The 17,512-nt window shown below is 39.4% G+C and overlaps 4 protein-coding genes across 4 annotated transcripts in view; 3 read left to right on the top strand and 1 right to left on the bottom strand.

Annotated features, from left to right (window-relative positions):
- The first annotated feature begins 1,427 nt into the window (after positions 1-1,427).
- The window catches only part of LOC140928239 (uncharacterized), a 240,002-nt gene continuing 223,917 nt past the window's right edge, over positions 1,428-17,512 (top strand). Inside the window, exons 1-3 of the mRNA XM_073377960.1 lie at positions 1,428-1,715; positions 5,575-5,689; positions 6,820-7,001. Of these exons, the coding sequence (XP_073234061.1) occupies positions 1,461-1,715; positions 5,575-5,689; positions 6,820-6,983 (534 nt within the window). The 5' untranslated portion in view covers positions 1,428-1,460 and the 3' untranslated portion in view covers positions 6,984-7,001. The remainder of the gene's footprint in view (positions 1,716-5,574; positions 5,690-6,819; positions 7,002-17,512) is intronic.
- Positions 9,035-9,745, top strand: LOC140926013 (uncharacterized). Its single transcript, XM_073375825.1, has one exon. The coding sequence runs from the start codon at positions 9,035-9,037 to the stop codon at positions 9,743-9,745; it is 711 nt and encodes a 236-aa protein (XP_073231926.1).
- On the top strand, positions 13,539-16,275 carry LOC140928237 (uncharacterized). Its single transcript, XM_073377957.1, has one exon. It carries the CDS (start codon positions 13,711-13,713, stop codon positions 15,040-15,042), a length of 1,332 nt encoding a protein of 443 aa, XP_073234058.1. The 5' UTR covers positions 13,539-13,710; the 3' UTR covers positions 15,043-16,275.
- The window catches only part of LOC140928234 (large ribosomal subunit protein mL38-like), an 8,975-nt gene continuing 8,771 nt past the window's right edge, over positions 17,309-17,512 (bottom strand). The window contains exon 8 of the mRNA XM_073377956.1: positions 17,309-17,512. This exon is cut by the window's right edge and continues 243 nt beyond it. The gene's annotated coding sequence lies outside the window, so the exon portion shown is untranslated.

Raw genomic sequence — 17,512 nt, 5'->3', positions numbered from 1 at the left:
AAATCATCTCCTTACTTTGATCGGAAACAGGTATTTTCTTTTTGCTCAACTTTTCGATGGTCGCATTTAGCAAACATCGGAACAGCGGGATGTCAACACCAGGTTGCTGAAGAATATCATCCGAGTGGAAACGCTTGCTACGCAGGCTGACAATACGCCACGCGCCGCGCCTATAATATTTATTGTTTGTTTTTCCTATACCTTTGATTGTAACCGTTACTTTTGGTAGTTGCCTGATGATTGCTTCGCAAGAGGCAAGAAATGATTAATTTACTGGGTGTCTTTTTTGTTCAATTTATTAAGTGTTTACAACTTCAGATGCGAATGAGGCCCTTTTGTGAACTGATTAGGTCCGCAATTTATGCAGAGAAAAGCGAAAGCGTGCCAGTAAGTAGACAAGGCAAAGAAACATCGGATCAATTTAGGTTTCGGAAACTGCCCATCTACCCCTCCCCTAAGCTAACATTAACTCTTACTTCTCACTTTGGGCAAAATGATGGCATAGGGGAGGGGTAGGTGGGCAGTTTCCCAGAAACCCAAATTGATCAAAAAAATTTAGTAAAGCTACGCTGTGAAGCCTTCAGAGACTTACACGAATCGAGAAAGCAGACTTGTTTGATGGGTGAATTCACAGAAGCAAATAAAGCTCAACAAAATTTCGCTGAGATTTAAACTTTTGAAGATTTCCTTTAAACCGTTGATGTTGAAGCTCACAGAAAAAAAAAATTATAGAGATCTAACTTTTGAACATACGGTTGCATGTTCACGCATTAATTAGCCCGTCAACCAAACTTTGCTCTTTTAATGGTTTTCTTCTCTTATTTGGTTAAGAGAACTTTGTATGTATAACAATAATTTTTTTCAATCTCGGTAAATAGTGGGCCTTAGGAATATTACGGCGGCTCGGTAAATATCCTGCCACTTACCACCTCGGTTTCAAAGAATAATTGTTAATTATTGACACAGTAACGCGCGAAAAGGTAAAGAGGGAGAACAGCTTGGCAGGGAGGAGCAGCTTTCCATGTACATCTGTTTATAGTCCCTTTTTTATTCTAGTGAACCTGGTTTTAGAATAACTTTCAAACTTGTTTTAATAGCTTCTTTTTTAGCCTGAAATTCATCTGATTATAACGACTCGAAGTGATCGGATGAAATTCAGGCTACTTCTTTTTAGTAAACTAAATTTGCCATCATAAAGCTGGTATTTCAATCGATAGACCTTCTTCAGTAAAATAGCGAAGGGAGAATTCGTCGACTAAATGGTTGAAGAAATTACAAGAATTATTCAGCCGTTGATAATTTGAACATATTCGTACAAATCGCCTTCTATCTTAGCACGCGTTGCGGGCCTACCAGTCAATCCAGGTCATTCATGCTCATACTCGTACCCAGGGCTTCTCCGTCAAGTTGACTAGAAAGTATTGTTATGATGCGACTTCTTCTGAGGTGACAGGGTCTAAATGTCCGATTTACTAGAAGAAAAACCAGTAATGCCGCCACAGATTTCCCCTAAAGACCTCCCTAGAGACGGAGAACATTCTGATTCGGAAGAAGATGATCCTGTACCGCCAGTAATCCTGGAAAATTCATCAAGCAGTGACGAAGAAGCTGACAACATGGACGACGAGGAAGACGGCTTGACCCAAGGATATGTTCAACTGCCGGCTCAGGAGGAAAGCGAAATCCAACAAACTGCAGATCATTGGTTATCGCAAGTATGTGATTATTTATACCTCATTTAAGAATAGACGTTTATCTTAGAGGAAACTGCTGTGGCACCAGTCGGAGTCGTGCACAGTATCACACTGCATATTAGAGCTTTTATTAAAAAAAAAACAATGTAAATTGCAGGCGATCCTTAAAATCGCTTAAAGATGCAGTTTTTCTTAAATGTAAAGGCAGAGAGTTCCATGATTTTGCTACTCTATAGAAATAGGAAAATTTTATAGCATTTATTCTTGCATATCTAATTATTTTATTAAGCTAATTTATTAATTAATATTAATGCATAAAGCATATCTAATTCATTAAGCTAAAAACAATTAACCTTACAAATTGTAGGTTAAGCTTCCCTGTAATTTACTGCTCATCAGTATTCTGAGATTGCTGTGCTTATTAGTAGTGATTGCATTTGGGTTTCTTATGAAATGAAAAATCATAAACATCGGTGACAAAGGATAACACCCTCTGTGATCTGCATAATTCTTCATATGAGTCAAAGATGAATCCAAAATTCAATCAAGATATTTCCAGCTTGAAAACATGCTTACCTCGATCTTTGTAAAGTCCGTGCTTTCATAACATTTGCTTGTATCTCTGCAGTTTCTGGGTCTAAAGGGAAATTGGTCGTTTTGATTCAAAGTTGTTTCAGGAATGGTGGTTATTATAAAAAGGCTAAATTGGATCCTAGAAAATAAGACTAGCCATATTTACTCAGAGTACACACATTGGCAGGCTTTTAGGCCAGGTGAAGCAAGAAGCGAAACTTTGATTTCTCAACAAGTGATGGAACTTTGTTGACATTGTCTCATTGTTGTTTTACCATAGTCACTTATTATTTTTCCAGTAAAGAAAATCCTGAGCCTACAGCTGTCATTTTTGTGCCAGGAGTGGTCATTGCAGTCAAAAAGGGATAATATTTATTATTCATTCATTCAAAATATTTCCCCGATTCTGATTGGCTAAAAGCACACGCATAATTCACCATAACCAGCTAATGATGACCAAATTTGGAAGAATTTTGCGTTTAATGAACTGATGACATCAAAAGTGCGGCCTTCTTGCAGGTTAATGCACTGTTAACCAAGAAGACCTGGGGATGAGGTTGAGTTGTTTTGGTTGTGAAAACAAAAATGGCGGACATTTCACTAATTTCAAGAGTAAGCACTAGGTGAAATAATAGCTAAAAACATGACAAGAACAGCAACAAGACAACTCGAAGGGCGACATCTGCTATTTGGAGAATGTTTGTGGAGCTGAACAACCCTAAACGTACACTATCAAAGAGGAATTTAAAATCAATGGAGGTAAGCATATTATAGCTATGCCCGTAGGAAACTTGCAGCGCTGTACAGTGCCACAAAATCGCTGCAAAATAGCTGTACAGCTAAATTACAGCTGTTCAGCAGCCTTTTAGAAGCCAAACAGCAGCTTCATTCAAGTTGCAGCGGGATGCAAAAGCGCTGTGCAGCCTTTGAAGGCTCTTTGAAGCTCTCGGCAGCGATTTTGCAGCGCAGTTGCCGACTTTCAAACGCTGCGAAGTAGCTGCAGTAACGCTACAATTCAGCTGCGGTCGATCTGACTTTCTTGAGCGCCAATAACATGAATCGCCAGATAAAGCGTTGGCACAGATTACGGCTTTTATAACGTGAAAACTTTGACTGTACCTCTAAGAAATGTGAGTAAGCTTGTGCGCCAAGAAGATCACTTATTGAATAAACCACCAAATCCTATGCTTTCGGAATAAAGCTTTCAATAAATTTCATTCCATGACCGGCGAGTGTGGGAATGTTATCGCCAATTCCCTGGAGACATTCTAGGCCGTAATCTAATTGGTCGGTCCTTTTGCATGAGATTCCATTACATCTCTAGACAAACACAGAACATTTGCGACCGTTGAATGAAAGGCGCAAACATTCTAAGTTTTTTTGCATCTAGTTCTGTTTCGAGATGGAAGTTCTGTTGAAGTTTTTGGATGGAACAGCTCAAACGTATTTGCAAACAACGCACTGAACAGTGACTTCTACGCTAAGTATCGACGAATTGAACCAGAGCAAGCAACACAGATACAAGAATCTCAGCTGGGGTTCGCACTTACAAGATTCTTATACGCTCGTGGTAATGTTCGTTCCTTAGTCCATTGTAAAATTTAACGACGACCAAAGTAAAATTGGGTTGATTTCTTTCATGAAAAAAGTGTAGAAGATCGTGGATCATGGACGAAACGTCAAGGTGAGCAATGTCCAGCTTGGCCCGTTGCAACGAATCAAAATATCATTTGCCTAATGGCCGTGTAAACTTTATGTAGAACAATCAATGTTATTCTCTTTATTTTTAAAAAAGATAATTTTCAATATCTGCATGTTAATGGATGGTCTTACATTCAGATGAGTGACCGTGATTGCTAAATATTTACAAAGCGAGACTGTTGCAGATTTGTTCTATGTCACGTGCTTTTGTAAGGTGTACACGTGGATACTAATAAAGTATAAGTTGCATTTTGACTTTCTAGTGGTTTTTACTCTGCTACTAAGCCGGTTTCCGGACTGCGTTGCGTGATGGCACTAATTTGCCAAACCGCATTATCGAATCAGGCAAATGCCATAATTCTTTGAATTTTTGTACACGTTTGCAGCTATTTGGCAGCGCTGACAGCGTTTTTGCGTGTCCTTTCCACCACTGCTAAACCGCTGCTTATCGCTTTCAAACGGCAATCATAGCGCTGCCCCGAACAGCCAAAATTTGCGACTGCTGCAGCCAGCCTCTTTGCAGCTATTCTGCAGCGCTTCTTGAAGCCATTCTGCAGCGCTGCAACAGCGCTGCGCGTTTCATACGGTTGTTTTTAAACTAGGAACTATTTTGAATGAATAATAAAACAATTATTGAATTCGGCTTTCTAATTCTTCATAAGATACTCAGCCTCATTCATTAATTGTTGAATGTGTTTGAATCCTCTGACTTAAAGAACCACACTGTAATGTCAGCATTTCCGATTATGTCAGAGGAGAACATTTCAGCACCAGGCTTCACTTGTGAACTAAATTTGTGTTCTTTTTGTTTGGTTATTCTATTCAAATTGTATTGCTTTGGAAATTTATATGCTGTAGACCCCAGATAACTTGAACTCGGATAACTTGAACTCCCTGCTAACTCAAACTAGGTCCAATTGGATCTCATCCCACTTTTCCGTCATTTTTACTCGGTTAACTTTAACTCGGATAGCTCGAATTCCCAGCCAACTCAAACTAAAATTCCTTTCCCTTGATCAAAAACTCACTGAAAATTACCCTCAATAACTCATATTCTGGTCCTTGTAACTCTACTTGGATGCCATCACATTAGCTCCTCTTATTGTATAAATCCAGCAAAAACACTACATGTAAAACCAACACTGGTTAACACTACAGCCATTTGATATTAATTGGTGCAACTAACAGTTTACATATTTCTATCATAAAAAACTGCCCAATCATGTTACTGTGTTTCACGAAATAAGTTAATCTTGAACTGCAGTAGCACTACATGTATACACTGAAGTGCTGACAAATCGTTAACTATCATTTTTTTAACCCGGGGTAACTCAAACCCTTGCTAACCCAGCGGTTTTCCTTTCCCTTCAGAGTTTGAGTTACCAGGGTTCTACTCTATTTCTAACTTGCTAATTTATGATTATTTCAAAAATGAGGCTTGGCGGTGAGATTTGCTCAAGTGACACATTTAACATGCATATATGGGTTATTACATTTTCAGACCATTATTATTAAAATAATATTTATTATTATTAAATTATTATTATAGAGGTCATTTACCTATTTATTTCGTGTTTCAATGCTGTTATTATTTTATATATGAAAGGAAGAGGAAGAAATAACAGAAACAGAAAACACATCAGTTTGTGACATTAATGCTACAGGCAACACTTCATCACCAACATGTCCCGAGAGAACTGAAGATTCAGAAATGAAACAAGGTAATAATTATAAAGCAGTAAAATATAAGATTTAGGGAGGTTAACTTTGTTATGTACATCTAGTAACTTCAGTGATCCAGCAAAAGCCCAAAATAATGTTATACTGTTTAGTGGGAAAAATATACAGCTATTTCGAGAAAGGTTGTCAGGAAAAGTGCACGCGACAATCCTGAAAGGCATTGTGGGTGGTTTTGAGTTCTCTTCTTTTCAAAGAAATTTGAAAGAATTGGCACGAAAGGCCATGGAAATGTGTTTGCGAGTGCTAAAGGAAAGCAACAAAAGTAGGTTTGACAGCTACAGTTGTCAGGAACAGTGTATTGATCATATCCCATATTACCTTTTGGGATTGTCGCGTGCACATTTTTTCCGACGACCTTTCTCGGATCTATAGCTGTATGTATTGCAAGATATTGTACCTGCATGAAAATAAACACAAATTTTTATGTCAATTTTCACTGGGAGTCACAAATTTCCTGGATCATTATACGTTTCTGGGAGACTGCCCCCCCCCCTCCCTCCCCTAAGACAACATTTTGCTCTGAGTGAGAAGAAAGAGTTAATGTTGGCTTAGGGGAGGGGTATACTGTAGGTGGATAGTTTCCTAGAAATGTATAATGATCCAATTTCCTTGCTTGAGTGGTTTGTGGCTTGAGTGGTTTGTGGGAGCAGGGAATTTAATTCAGGCAAAATCTCTGTGATCAGGACCCTATTACTGCTAATTGAGTCTCTTGTAAGGAACCTCTAGGATGGTAGTTAGGGATCCTGAGTTAGGATCTTATTAGTTTGGATCCTCGTCCCAGGGTAGCATGTGTACAGACCCCCCCCCCTCACCCCACCTCTTCCCCTGATTTTTCCTAAGGGGAGGGGGGTCTGTACACAGGCTAGTCCCAGGGTTACATGTACAAACTAAGTCATCCTTAGTTATTGTAAGATGTATGTGAATTATTTTGGTACTACAAAAGGCTTTTTGTTAAAAATCAATACTTGCATGGTAGTCAACTAAGGAAACCTTTCCATTTAAACTGCCTGTGCAGAATTTCAATTATTTATATGGGTTATTACAGACAGATTGGGAGTCAGAAAGTCTTGTCTCCATAAAATAAGAGATCTTTGTTTTTGTTTCTATTCAGAGCAAGTGGATCTTATCAGACAAGTGATGTCAGGTATAACTCTCCCCACCTCAGCCATTCCTGATTGGGCTAAAGTGATACCAGAAGAAAAGTGGAAAGCTTCTCTAGTATCAAGCATAACAAATAGAACTACATCACTGCCAAGCAGTTCAAAAAAAGACTAAACTATTTTAGATACGATAATAAACGCATCGTAGTCGTTAGCATTTTCTTTACAAGATACACACACAAGACTTGCAATTTCTTACCAAAGGTAATTGCCTGACCTAAGTTGCCTCTATACCAGCTATGGAAATATTAGAACATAATTCATAGAATATAATACCGGTATTTGCAAGAAGGTACCGGTTATACAGTTGTCTTTAGTTCTTGTTTGATATGCGCCGAGTAGGCTGCTTAGTTAAAATAAATACATGATCATTCTACTAGCGATAGCATTACCTTCAAATTTAAAAGACTGTCAAAGAGTGAAACTTACAAAAGACATTAGCAAGAACTTCGGCCCATGTAAGGTTATCAAGATACTGCATTCTGAAAAAATTTTACTTGTGAAATCCTGTATTCAGCTCTGAGAATCTGAAATCCCACCTGTGGCAACCCCTGGTGCACGATATATCAAATGAATACCAAGTTTCCAGTCACGTCCCAAAGAACACAATAATGATCTCTGGCCCTTTATAATACACAATAACATAATAAACTTCACACAATATAATTAGAACGACACAATAGTGCATATATTGACTTGGTATATTGAGCATCACCCAAAATCCCAGAGTGACTTAGTCGTACCTGGAATCGGGAATCAACAGCATGGGATCCAGACTATGCCAGACTCCAAAACTGGTTTGGGTTACCTTACATTGGCCAAAAAAGACTTGTAGATTCAGGTAGTGTAGCCAAATGCTCAGATTTATAAATGGCTTATTTCTTATTTTTTCTAGTTTCATAGCATCATTGTACGTATGTACTTGAAACTCGAAACTTGTGTGTCATTTGCATGTTAAGACGGCATAATTGAGTTTCACAGACTAGAGTATGATTTTAAACTGTCAACTTAGATTTGAGTGTTACTGTCCCGAGGGTAGACTTCCTTATAAGAGGCTAATGGGGATGTGCCGCTGGATGGGGTCGTATTTTCAGGACTGGATTGACTCTAATGGAGTTTCAATAGAGTTACTAGAATGGGGTTGTACATTTTCTGATTTTTGTTGTGAGAAAGTTCTACATATTTACGGGCAGCAAACGTACCAGAATGCTCGTCCTGTAGGTGAAACGCACAGTGTTCTTCATTCCATTTACAAAAAATGTCAATTCATTTTAGGATGACCTAGTTAAGGTAGATGCAGAAGCACAAAGTGACTATTTAATTTGGGATCGCGAAAATTATATTAGCCTAAAAGTGACTAAGATGGGATCTATAATTGGCAACAGAATAGTGTGGGGCCAGCGGCACATACCTAGCAAAAATTAGCCCAAGTACCTCCCCCGGGGGTACTGTTATGAAGTTGAATTTACCTAATGCTTCTCACATTACACACGCATCACTTCTACGACGATTTCGGTGGTTAGGGTACAATTTTTACTTTCATTTTACGGACAGTTTTTGATACGCAGCAAATGAATATTATTTGCAAATAAATTTTAATGGTTATTGCGGGCGATCAGAACAGCCGCAATCCTAATCTTCAGGTTGCTTTTGCGCATGCTTGGTACGTATGTAGCCAGCATTCGATTGGACGTCCACTACGAATGAATGGAATGCATAGAACGCAATCTGATAACTCCAGGGTTCGTAAAGAGTCTTAGACTACGAGTAGTCCCCCATTTTTCCTCAAGGATAGCAGAGCGAGCGAAACGCGAGCGGGCGTGAAAATGACCCCGCACGAGAACAGGCGACACGCCCCCCGCCCCCCGCCCCCTTATCTAACGATCTGGATGACCGCCGCCAACCCCTACTCCCCCCCCCACTCCCCCCCCCCCACCACCACCACCATCTCAAGGTCTGGATCCGGCACTGCACTTTCCATTCTAAATTTCTGTTTAATGAACAAAGGGTCATCTTTTTTGCGAAGTGACAACTTTTACATTTGGATGTGGAGAGAAATTGAGAAATGAGAAATTTTTGGCAGTCCTGGAGCGTCATGCGCCTGTCAGGAAAAGAAAAGTCAGAAATCGGCAATGTCCATTTCTAGATCAAGAGATCAAGGAGCTGATGGATGAGAGAGACCAAGTACACAGAGTTGCTCGTGTGTCGGGCGCTGTTACGGACTGGGAGCATTACCGTTGGTGTCGTAATGAGGTTAAGAGAAGGCTATATGATGCTGAGAGGATCCATGTTCAAAAGGAGATGAATGGCAATCAGAGTAGTAGTGCCATGTGGAAGGTAATACGGAACTGTATCCCGTCAAAAGAGAAATCGAAACCGGTGTACTCAAGGGATATGACGGAACTGGCGAACGAGTTCAATGAGTTCTTTACTTCTGTGGGGGCAAGGGCTGCAGCTGAATCTAAGAGGCTTGCTTCAGTTAACGTTCTTCCAGCGTATAAGCCCCCCTCATCCAAGAACTTTTTCCAACTAGATGAATTCCGATTCCGCGCAGTCACTACCTTTGAGGTACACCAGATCATCTTGTCTTTTCCTTTAAACAGGGCACCAGGAATGGATAAGTTACACATGAGTGTGATCAAGGATTCCCTACCAGTTATACTTCCAGTTCTGACAGAGCTTATAAATAGATCGCTTTTAACATCAGTTTTTCCATCTGCTTGGAAAGAGTCCGTGGTGATACCGATATTAAAGGAAGGAGATCATGAGGTTGCTAATAACAACCGGCCAGTATCACTGCTACCCGCTCTGTCTAAGATCTGCGAACGAGCAGCTCTTAATCAGTTAACGGAGTACACAACACGTCAGAACTGTTGAACTGAACATCAAAATGGAAACAAGAAGAAGCACTCGACAGAAACACTCCATATTTTCATGTCCGATATGATTCTCGAAGCAATGGATCGAAAACAAGTCACAGCGTTGGTTCTGTTGGACTTGTCAAAGGCCTTTGACAGTATCGAGCATGGGATCCTATTACGTAAACTTCGAGAACTGGGTGTGTCTATACAGGCCATGGAATGGTTTAGAAGCTATCTGACGGACAGGAATCAGCGGGTGAGGATTGGTTGTGAGGTGTCAGATCCTCGCCAGGTAGCTTATGGTGTACCTCAAGGGTCGATCTTGGGACCAGCCCTTTTTAATATATACATCAACGATCTTCCAGCTGTCCCTAACCTGTGCTCACTAAAGAGTTACGTGGATGGATGATTCCCAGCTCTATCTCTCGTTTCCTGTCCAGGAGACAGCCATGGCTGTGGAACATTTATCCGAAGATTTGCAACGGATTGCCGCCTGGTGTTGCACACACAGCTTGCTGATAAATCCAGATAAGACTAAGTTATTGCTTCTTGGAACCCCGCAGATGTTAGCTCGTGTGCCGGAGGGTTTTGGAGTTACGCTACTCGGTAAGGAGATTCTACCATCTCGTTCTGCAAAAGATTTGGGGGTCATCGTGGACTCGCGCCTTAGTTTTGACAAACATGTGACCCATGTTGTATCTAAGTGTACAGGTAGCCTGTGCCAAATCAATCGTGTGAAACATTTCTTTGATAGGTCTACGCTCATAACCATCATAAATTCATTAGTGTTCAGCAAGATTTTCTATTGTTCCTCCATGTGGTCTAGTACAACAAAAAAGAACATTGCTAGGCTTCAAAAAGTTCAGAATTTTGCGGCACGGATTGTGACTGGCACAAGAAAGTATGAGCACATCACGCCGATGTTAAAGGAACTCCACTGGTTGCCGGTTGCTAAGCAACTGGAGGTTAGAGACATTTTAATGGCTTTCAAATGTATAAAGGGATTAGCCCCACCATCCTTGTGTAATAAGTTTTCGACAAGAAGGCAGATGCATACTAGAAATACTAGGAATAAAGATAAACTTCATGTACCATCTTTTAGATCAGCAACAGGTCAGCGATCTTTCTCATATAGGGCTGTTCAGCTCTGGAATGACCTTCCAGAAAGTTTAGCAAACATAGAGTCATTTAATGTTTTTAAGAATGCGATTAAAGGACGTGCCCTTGACGAGTTTTTAAGCCATTGACACTCAATAGGTGTAATTATGCATATTTTATATTTTTTAAATAGTATGGTAATGTTTTTTCACTTTCAAATGTTTATATTGAATTTCTATTGTTCATATTAGATTTTATTGTAATTGGTATGTGAAAACCCATTTTAATTGGATGTACCAATAAAGTTGATTTGATTTGATTTGAGCATGCTCAAGTAGGAATTGCCGAGGCCTTCAGCGGAGAAAACTTTTCCTCTAATCTGCCTCGTTGAAACGTTCCCGGGCACCATTCTCGTCCCCAGAGCCACTCGGCTTAATTTGCAACCGACCAAGAAACGACAGGCTCTGGGGACGAGAATGTTTCTGCACCGGAAATCAGTAAAAAGTGAATGCGCAGGAGTTTTCGAACTGTTGGTTTAAAAGGTTTAAAATTTGAAGGCACCTAAAGCGCATGCTCAATGGAAACCACATTCAGTTGGCTGCCAGGCCGCAGATGTTCTTAGGCTTTTACAAGAGTCCATGGTTTTTTTTTTCGAGCTATTTTTTTCGTTGTTTCCATCCTTTTGTCATAGCCAGCTGAATGCTTTCTTTGCACATTATTATACTACCCCAGGGATAAGTTGAAGTTTTTCCCGGTCAAGTAGTGATAAATGAAAGGTTAGATATTGATTTAACGAAAATTTGGTTTTTAATAACGTGTTGGGTCAAACGATATGTGTCAGCTTTGTTTTATGAAAAGTAACGCCTGTTTACGTAGGATTTCGAATAACTGGTGTTGAAAGTAACATCTGTTGGTTTTCGTTCCTTCCAACCTTTCCAATAATAAATAAGACAGACGGTCCAAAAATGAAGCGGTAGGGATGAGCACTGTGACATTTGTTTTTTCCTTGACCTAATAAGGGGCAACTGATTTATTCTGGGGGAGCTATGAACATGTTAGCTCTATTTATAGGTCAGCCTTTAGGAGCCAAAGTCTCCCCCTTAGTCTTGCCCACAAGTCGAGCTCAAATTTTTCCACAAGCGCGAAGCGTGAGCGGTAGATTTTTAGCTATTTTTTATGTTTTCTGCGGCAAAAGCGAGCGAGAGAGGGGGAGCATTTTTCCCTTGGGCTGGGTGGTCTACCAGTGGTTATTCTCTCTAAAGTATCCAACTATCCCTGAAGAGCTTGTCTTTGTCCGTCCCAAATATCGTGAATACTCAAGTCGTTTCTGTCGTTGCTGTCCTGTTAAGGTGACTCGACCCATTTTTTTTTAGGGGGTACCATCCTACTTTGAAGCTCTCTGGTATCCCCACCTTTACTTTTATCGTAAGTATAACACATAGAATGGATAACATATAGATCAATCTACAATATAACATAAAATTTTTGGCGATCGGAGTAAATGTCACGTGGTTATAATGCGACGCCCCTTTGAGGTCTGAGTCGAAAATGATAATTTTGGTAGAGTGAGACAGGCCATCGCGTGATACATAGAGGTTTAACTCACAATTTTTAATCAATTCTCGTGCTTCTTGTGCCTTTGCAAAAAAAATCAAGAAGTGCTACACACTAAATCTACTTACTATTAAAAAAATATCATTTTTTCATAGGTTTAATGCAAGCCAATAATTAAACCAACTCGTGACGGGAATCCCTTCTGTTTTGTTATACTAAATTATCATATCTCGGTGAGCATTCGGAAGTCTGCCAAGCGTGGTCATTGCACGCGTGCTGAACAAGAATGCTGTATAATGACAGACTAGAAACAATAGACAACTCCCAAAGCACAAACTCAGCCAAAACGCTAAAACTCTTCAATGTTTACTCAAGTTTGGGCTTATAGAAGGTAATGTCACAGTTTTTCAATGACCATGAAATTCAGAGTGCGGGTAGTTAGTTAATCAATTGTGGCCCTGAAAAAATTTGAAGGAAAAAAAACTACGAATTTTTAAGAAAATGCTTTTTTCGTGAGATTGACTCTTAAACGCTGACAAACGTCAATAAATAGCGAAAACTATAATTTCTATATGTTTGCTTTGCTCGAAATCGCGCGCATTTACAACGCCTTAAAGTATTTTGCTCACTTGCAAGGACCCATCTGTTATAAGGATGCCCAAAATACAGAGATATATCTAATAGTTTATTAGATATAATCCGTGTAAAGTTTGCTTATCATTTTCGCATAAATTATGACCTAAATTTGGAAACCGCTGAATTTCTCGAATTGGGTCTTTGCGATTTTGGTGAAACTCTGTTCAGCGCAAGGCCCTAATGCGCACTATGTGTAGCCGAGAGATTTTCACGAAAAAATGCCGGCAACAGCAGATTTTCGACTCAGACCTCAAAGGGGCGTGGCATTATAACCACGTGACATTTACTCCGATCGCCAAAATTTTATGTTATATTGTAGATTGATCTATATGTTATCCATTCTATGTGTTAGACTTACGATAAAAGTAAAGGTGGGGATACCAGAAAGGTTTAAAGCAGGATGGTACCCCCCCAAAAAAACTGGGTCGAGTCACCTTAACCATACTTTGACTTAGGTTGTGTGGGTGTCCTGTGTTAGAAATCCTGTCATGTTGGGGATTTTCGTACAGCGGACATTCCGCTGAAATTATATCAGCGACACTTAGCACGAACTAAATATTTGTTTCCTTTATCTGTGTGAAGAGCCTCAGTCCATCTGATCGATGGCTAATTAACCAAAATGAGTTTCTTGATAATAAGCCGGTTTATGGAAAGACAAGAAAACCGGCATTTATTGTAAAGCGGCAATACCAAATGGGTAACAAGCTGGTAAAATCCAGAACGAAGGTCGAGAGACCTCCAGCGGCGATATGTCCTCGTAGACCTATACAGCCTTTAAAGAGGACAATAAACGGAGTTCGAAACATTCAGTTTTCGAATTTTCCAAGGACCATCGCGCAGTTTACCCACAAAGACGGCAATGGATTAACCGAAGAAACAGAAGAAGAGGTTCACTGTTGTACTTTCGCTCCAGACGACGAATCGCTGATTGTGACTTGCACGACTCCTTGCGGCCCAACTTACCGACCGGGCGAAGGTTTTGGTCATTTGAGGGTGTTTGATATCACTTCGGGATTATGTATAAAGGAAATCCTCACTTATAACTCTCAACAATGCGACATCTCCGCAGACGGTGATTTAATCACTTTTGTTATGAATTCTGGAAGAGGAGAAGTTGCACTGGTCAGAAGAAGTCGAGATTCTCGAAGTGGAATCGCAGAACGCGTTGAGAAATTTCAGCCCTGTTGCACAGGAATCACGGGTCAAACTCTTTCTTGTAAGTTTTCTCCAGATGCTTCGCACATCGTTAGCGCGGCGTCACTGGATTTTCACAGTATTCGAGAAACGAACGAGTTACGATTATGGAACGTGAAATCTATGCAGACCGTGAAGAAAGTCGTGTTACGCGATCTTACAGATTTTTGTGGTTTCGTTACAAGCTGCGAATTTTCTCCAGATGGACAGTACATTGCTGTGTCCACTTCTCAGGAACAGCTGTGCATTTTAAGGAGCAAAAACTTCGACATTGTGGCCGTTTTGAGAAAGAGATGCCGAGGAAACAAATGTTGGAGTGTTTTTGATCCAAGATGGAAATGCGAAATACTTGCGTGTTGTTTACAAGATGGACGGGTGGAAATCTGGCAAAAAATCGAACATCTGTCCACCTGTGATGTGCGATATGTTTGTGACAAGCAGCGCAAAGTTTCGTTTTCTCGGAGGCTGTACTCTTGTCGTTACTCACCCGATGGTATGATGTTAGCTGTGGGAACATCGGACGCTAACATAATAGTTCTTGACTCTGACAACTTGGAGTCACTTTTCTGCTTGGACTCAAAGTCGATGCCTGACCCTTATCGACCTAGGAATGAAAACACTATTGTGGATTGTATTGCATTCTCTAGATCACAGCAGTATGTGGCAGCGGGCTATAGCGATGGACTGGCAAGAATATGGGCTATGCCTGTTAGGTTTGATTTAAAACACTTATGCCGAGTTGTCATCTTACACTCTGTGGCAGCCAGTAAGATCAGTTGCCTACCAATTCCCAGTGGTATAAAGACATACCTTCTGAACAGGTGTAGTTAGTTATAGATATAATTAATAATTTTCTGCGGAAGTAAATATGTAGGGATGGCCGATGGTACCTCGAAAAAATAAATGTAAAATTTCGGCCTGGTCTCAAAATCTCATTTTTGCATTTCTTTTTGGACTCACAGTGTCGATTTTTTTGCCAACAGGTCTCGGGGAATTGGATTTGTTGCCTTTTTTTTTTTTTAGTTTGGTTGTCAGGAGTTGAAGTTTTCAGAGTACATAGATACAGCTTATTGAACTGAGCTCGCACACATTAAGACAGTAAAACAAGACAATGGCACCCAACTCGCATTAGCTAAAGCAGTATATTGGTGGGCTTCTGCCTAATTTTCATTGGCATTTTTAGTTGTTTGATTCTCAGGCTTGGATTTGAAAACCAGGTTCTCGCAGCCTCACAGAGTCTCAAATTTACCATTCTATATCCCTACAAGTCCAATGTAAGTTTGTAAGCTTGTGCATTAATGGTAATCAAAAAAAGAACAGTTGATTGCCTTTTTTTATTTGCAAACTGTTGCAAATAAGAGTCAATCATTGGACAGTGACTCCTGTATGAAAAGTATGGGGATGCTCACCAGAAAAAATTAGAATTAAACACCTAATTAAAAGAGGTTAGTGTGGGCATGAATCAGGCATAATTAAACCCATGGAAGAGACTGCTAAATACAGCCAACCAATTTCCTCGTTTCTGCAGGCATTCTTTGTGTCGTCAAGAGTGGAGCATTGTGTTATGACAACACACACACAAAAGTATGGCTGCTTTGGAGACTAGCTACCAATTCTCAGAATCATTGAAAAGCTGTAGTTATTTCAGTTACTCAAAAGATGTTGAAAGTTAATATTGAAGCTTTCTTTAACCCATTATGACAGCTTAAAATTTTTTGAGTATAAATATTATTATTTGTTTGCTTTGCAGCTTACTAATCTCTTCTGGTAAAAATTAAAATTAATACAGTAGCTTTCCACCCTGAACACTCTTAGTGAGACCAAATATGCAACTCTCAGTTGCAAACAGAAGATAATACAATGTACATGATAAAAAATTTATACTTTTAAAATATGGAATTAGTGAAAAACAAGATAGTGTCAAATTTAAGGCTATTACTGCATTGGCAACCAATAAAATTGAGCTTATTTATTAATTAATGTCTGGTCTGCAAAAAGATGAAACAGGTAATAATTGAAGAGTTAGTGTTTGATACAAATAAAGTTGAATTCACATCTAAACAACTTGCCAATTTGTTTGTATTAACTTATTAATATTGTCAGTAACTACAGTGTAGTATGCATTGATCAGCCACACTTAGGCTGGGGCAGGTGTAGCATGAATTTTTGGTGTCATTTGAAAGTACAAGAATCTGTTTTGAAAACAAAATACACATCATGATATTTTTATTCTCAGTTTAGCAAGTAACTAAGCAGACATGCCTCTAATCTGAAACACTGTTTTTAGCATTCTTGAGACTGGAGAAGCAGTTCAATAGGCATATTATATTCAGATGCTTTGTTGATTAAATAATACTGGTACTTTACCGTTTTAAGACAAAAATGTATCATAATTCAATAAAGTAATGGACATTGGGAGACAAACAACCAGACAACAAGTCCAGCAACCCTGGGCGTATGCATTCTTCAGGGCTTGTTGACTAAAAGTTTCTTCCCTAAGGGTGTTAGGCATAATGTCTTTTAACTGTTAATAGCCCTCTAAGTCCCAAGAGTGATCAACACTAATTTTCTCCTAATAATATCAATAAAATATCATCAAGAGAAAAATCGTGAGAATTAATAAAAATGATCACTGAGGCAAAAATGCTTGGCTCATCTTTCAACAAATTCTCCCAACCAATTCTTACAGTAAAAGTATAGGGATCAGTCTAAAGAATTTGTATGTAGATATCGGTGATTAAAGAGCTAGGTGACACAGAAGTTTCCTGCATTTCTAAGCACTTCCACTTAGATTTCAATTGATCAGGCTATCATGGACCTCAGTAACGTTAAAAATTGTTGTCACAGCAAGCAATCAAGATATGTGGTGGTTATCAAAGCAAGGAGGTGATTCACAAAAGAAAATCTGCCAAAGGTTTGAGGCAGGGAGGGGGGGGGGGGGGTAGCTCACTGTTTATCAACCCTTGGATTGGCATTTTCTTGATGTAACAAGATACATAACAACACTGTTCAATCTAAAAATGAAACAATTTTTAAACATCATTCTCATTAAGTAACACTGTTATTGTTGTGGTCAATGTCAGTATCAAGAAGGCTAATTTCTTCGCAATCTATGAATTTGCCCAAATAAAGTCAAACATAAATAGTTTTGAAAGCCATGATTGTATTTTCAAAGAAGGAAATGTTTTAAAGGGTTTAGGGATTTTTATAATATGCGATATAACTGATTAACTTTAGTAAACTAGAACAGCTGCAATCTTTGTTGTAAGGTCTTTTAAGTCATTTTCTTTTATATAATATT

Source organism: Porites lutea, chromosome 2, assembly GCF_958299795.1.
Source record: "Porites lutea chromosome 2, jaPorLute2.1, whole genome shotgun sequence".
Taxonomy (NCBI): domain Eukaryota; kingdom Metazoa; phylum Cnidaria; class Anthozoa; order Scleractinia; family Poritidae; genus Porites; species Porites lutea.
The sequence above is the reverse complement of the archived record's forward strand: the minus strand, read 5'-3'. Positions and strand labels throughout refer to the sequence as shown.

Excerpts from the sequence above, each read along its gene's own strand:
- LOC140928237 (XM_073377957.1), top strand. The coding sequence starts at position 13,711 with ATGGGTAACAAGCTGGTAAAATCCAGAACGAAGGTCGAGAGACCTCCA.
- LOC140926013 (XM_073375825.1), top strand. The coding sequence starts at position 9,035 with ATGGATGAGAGAGACCAAGTACACAGAGTTGCTCGTGTGTCGGGCGCT.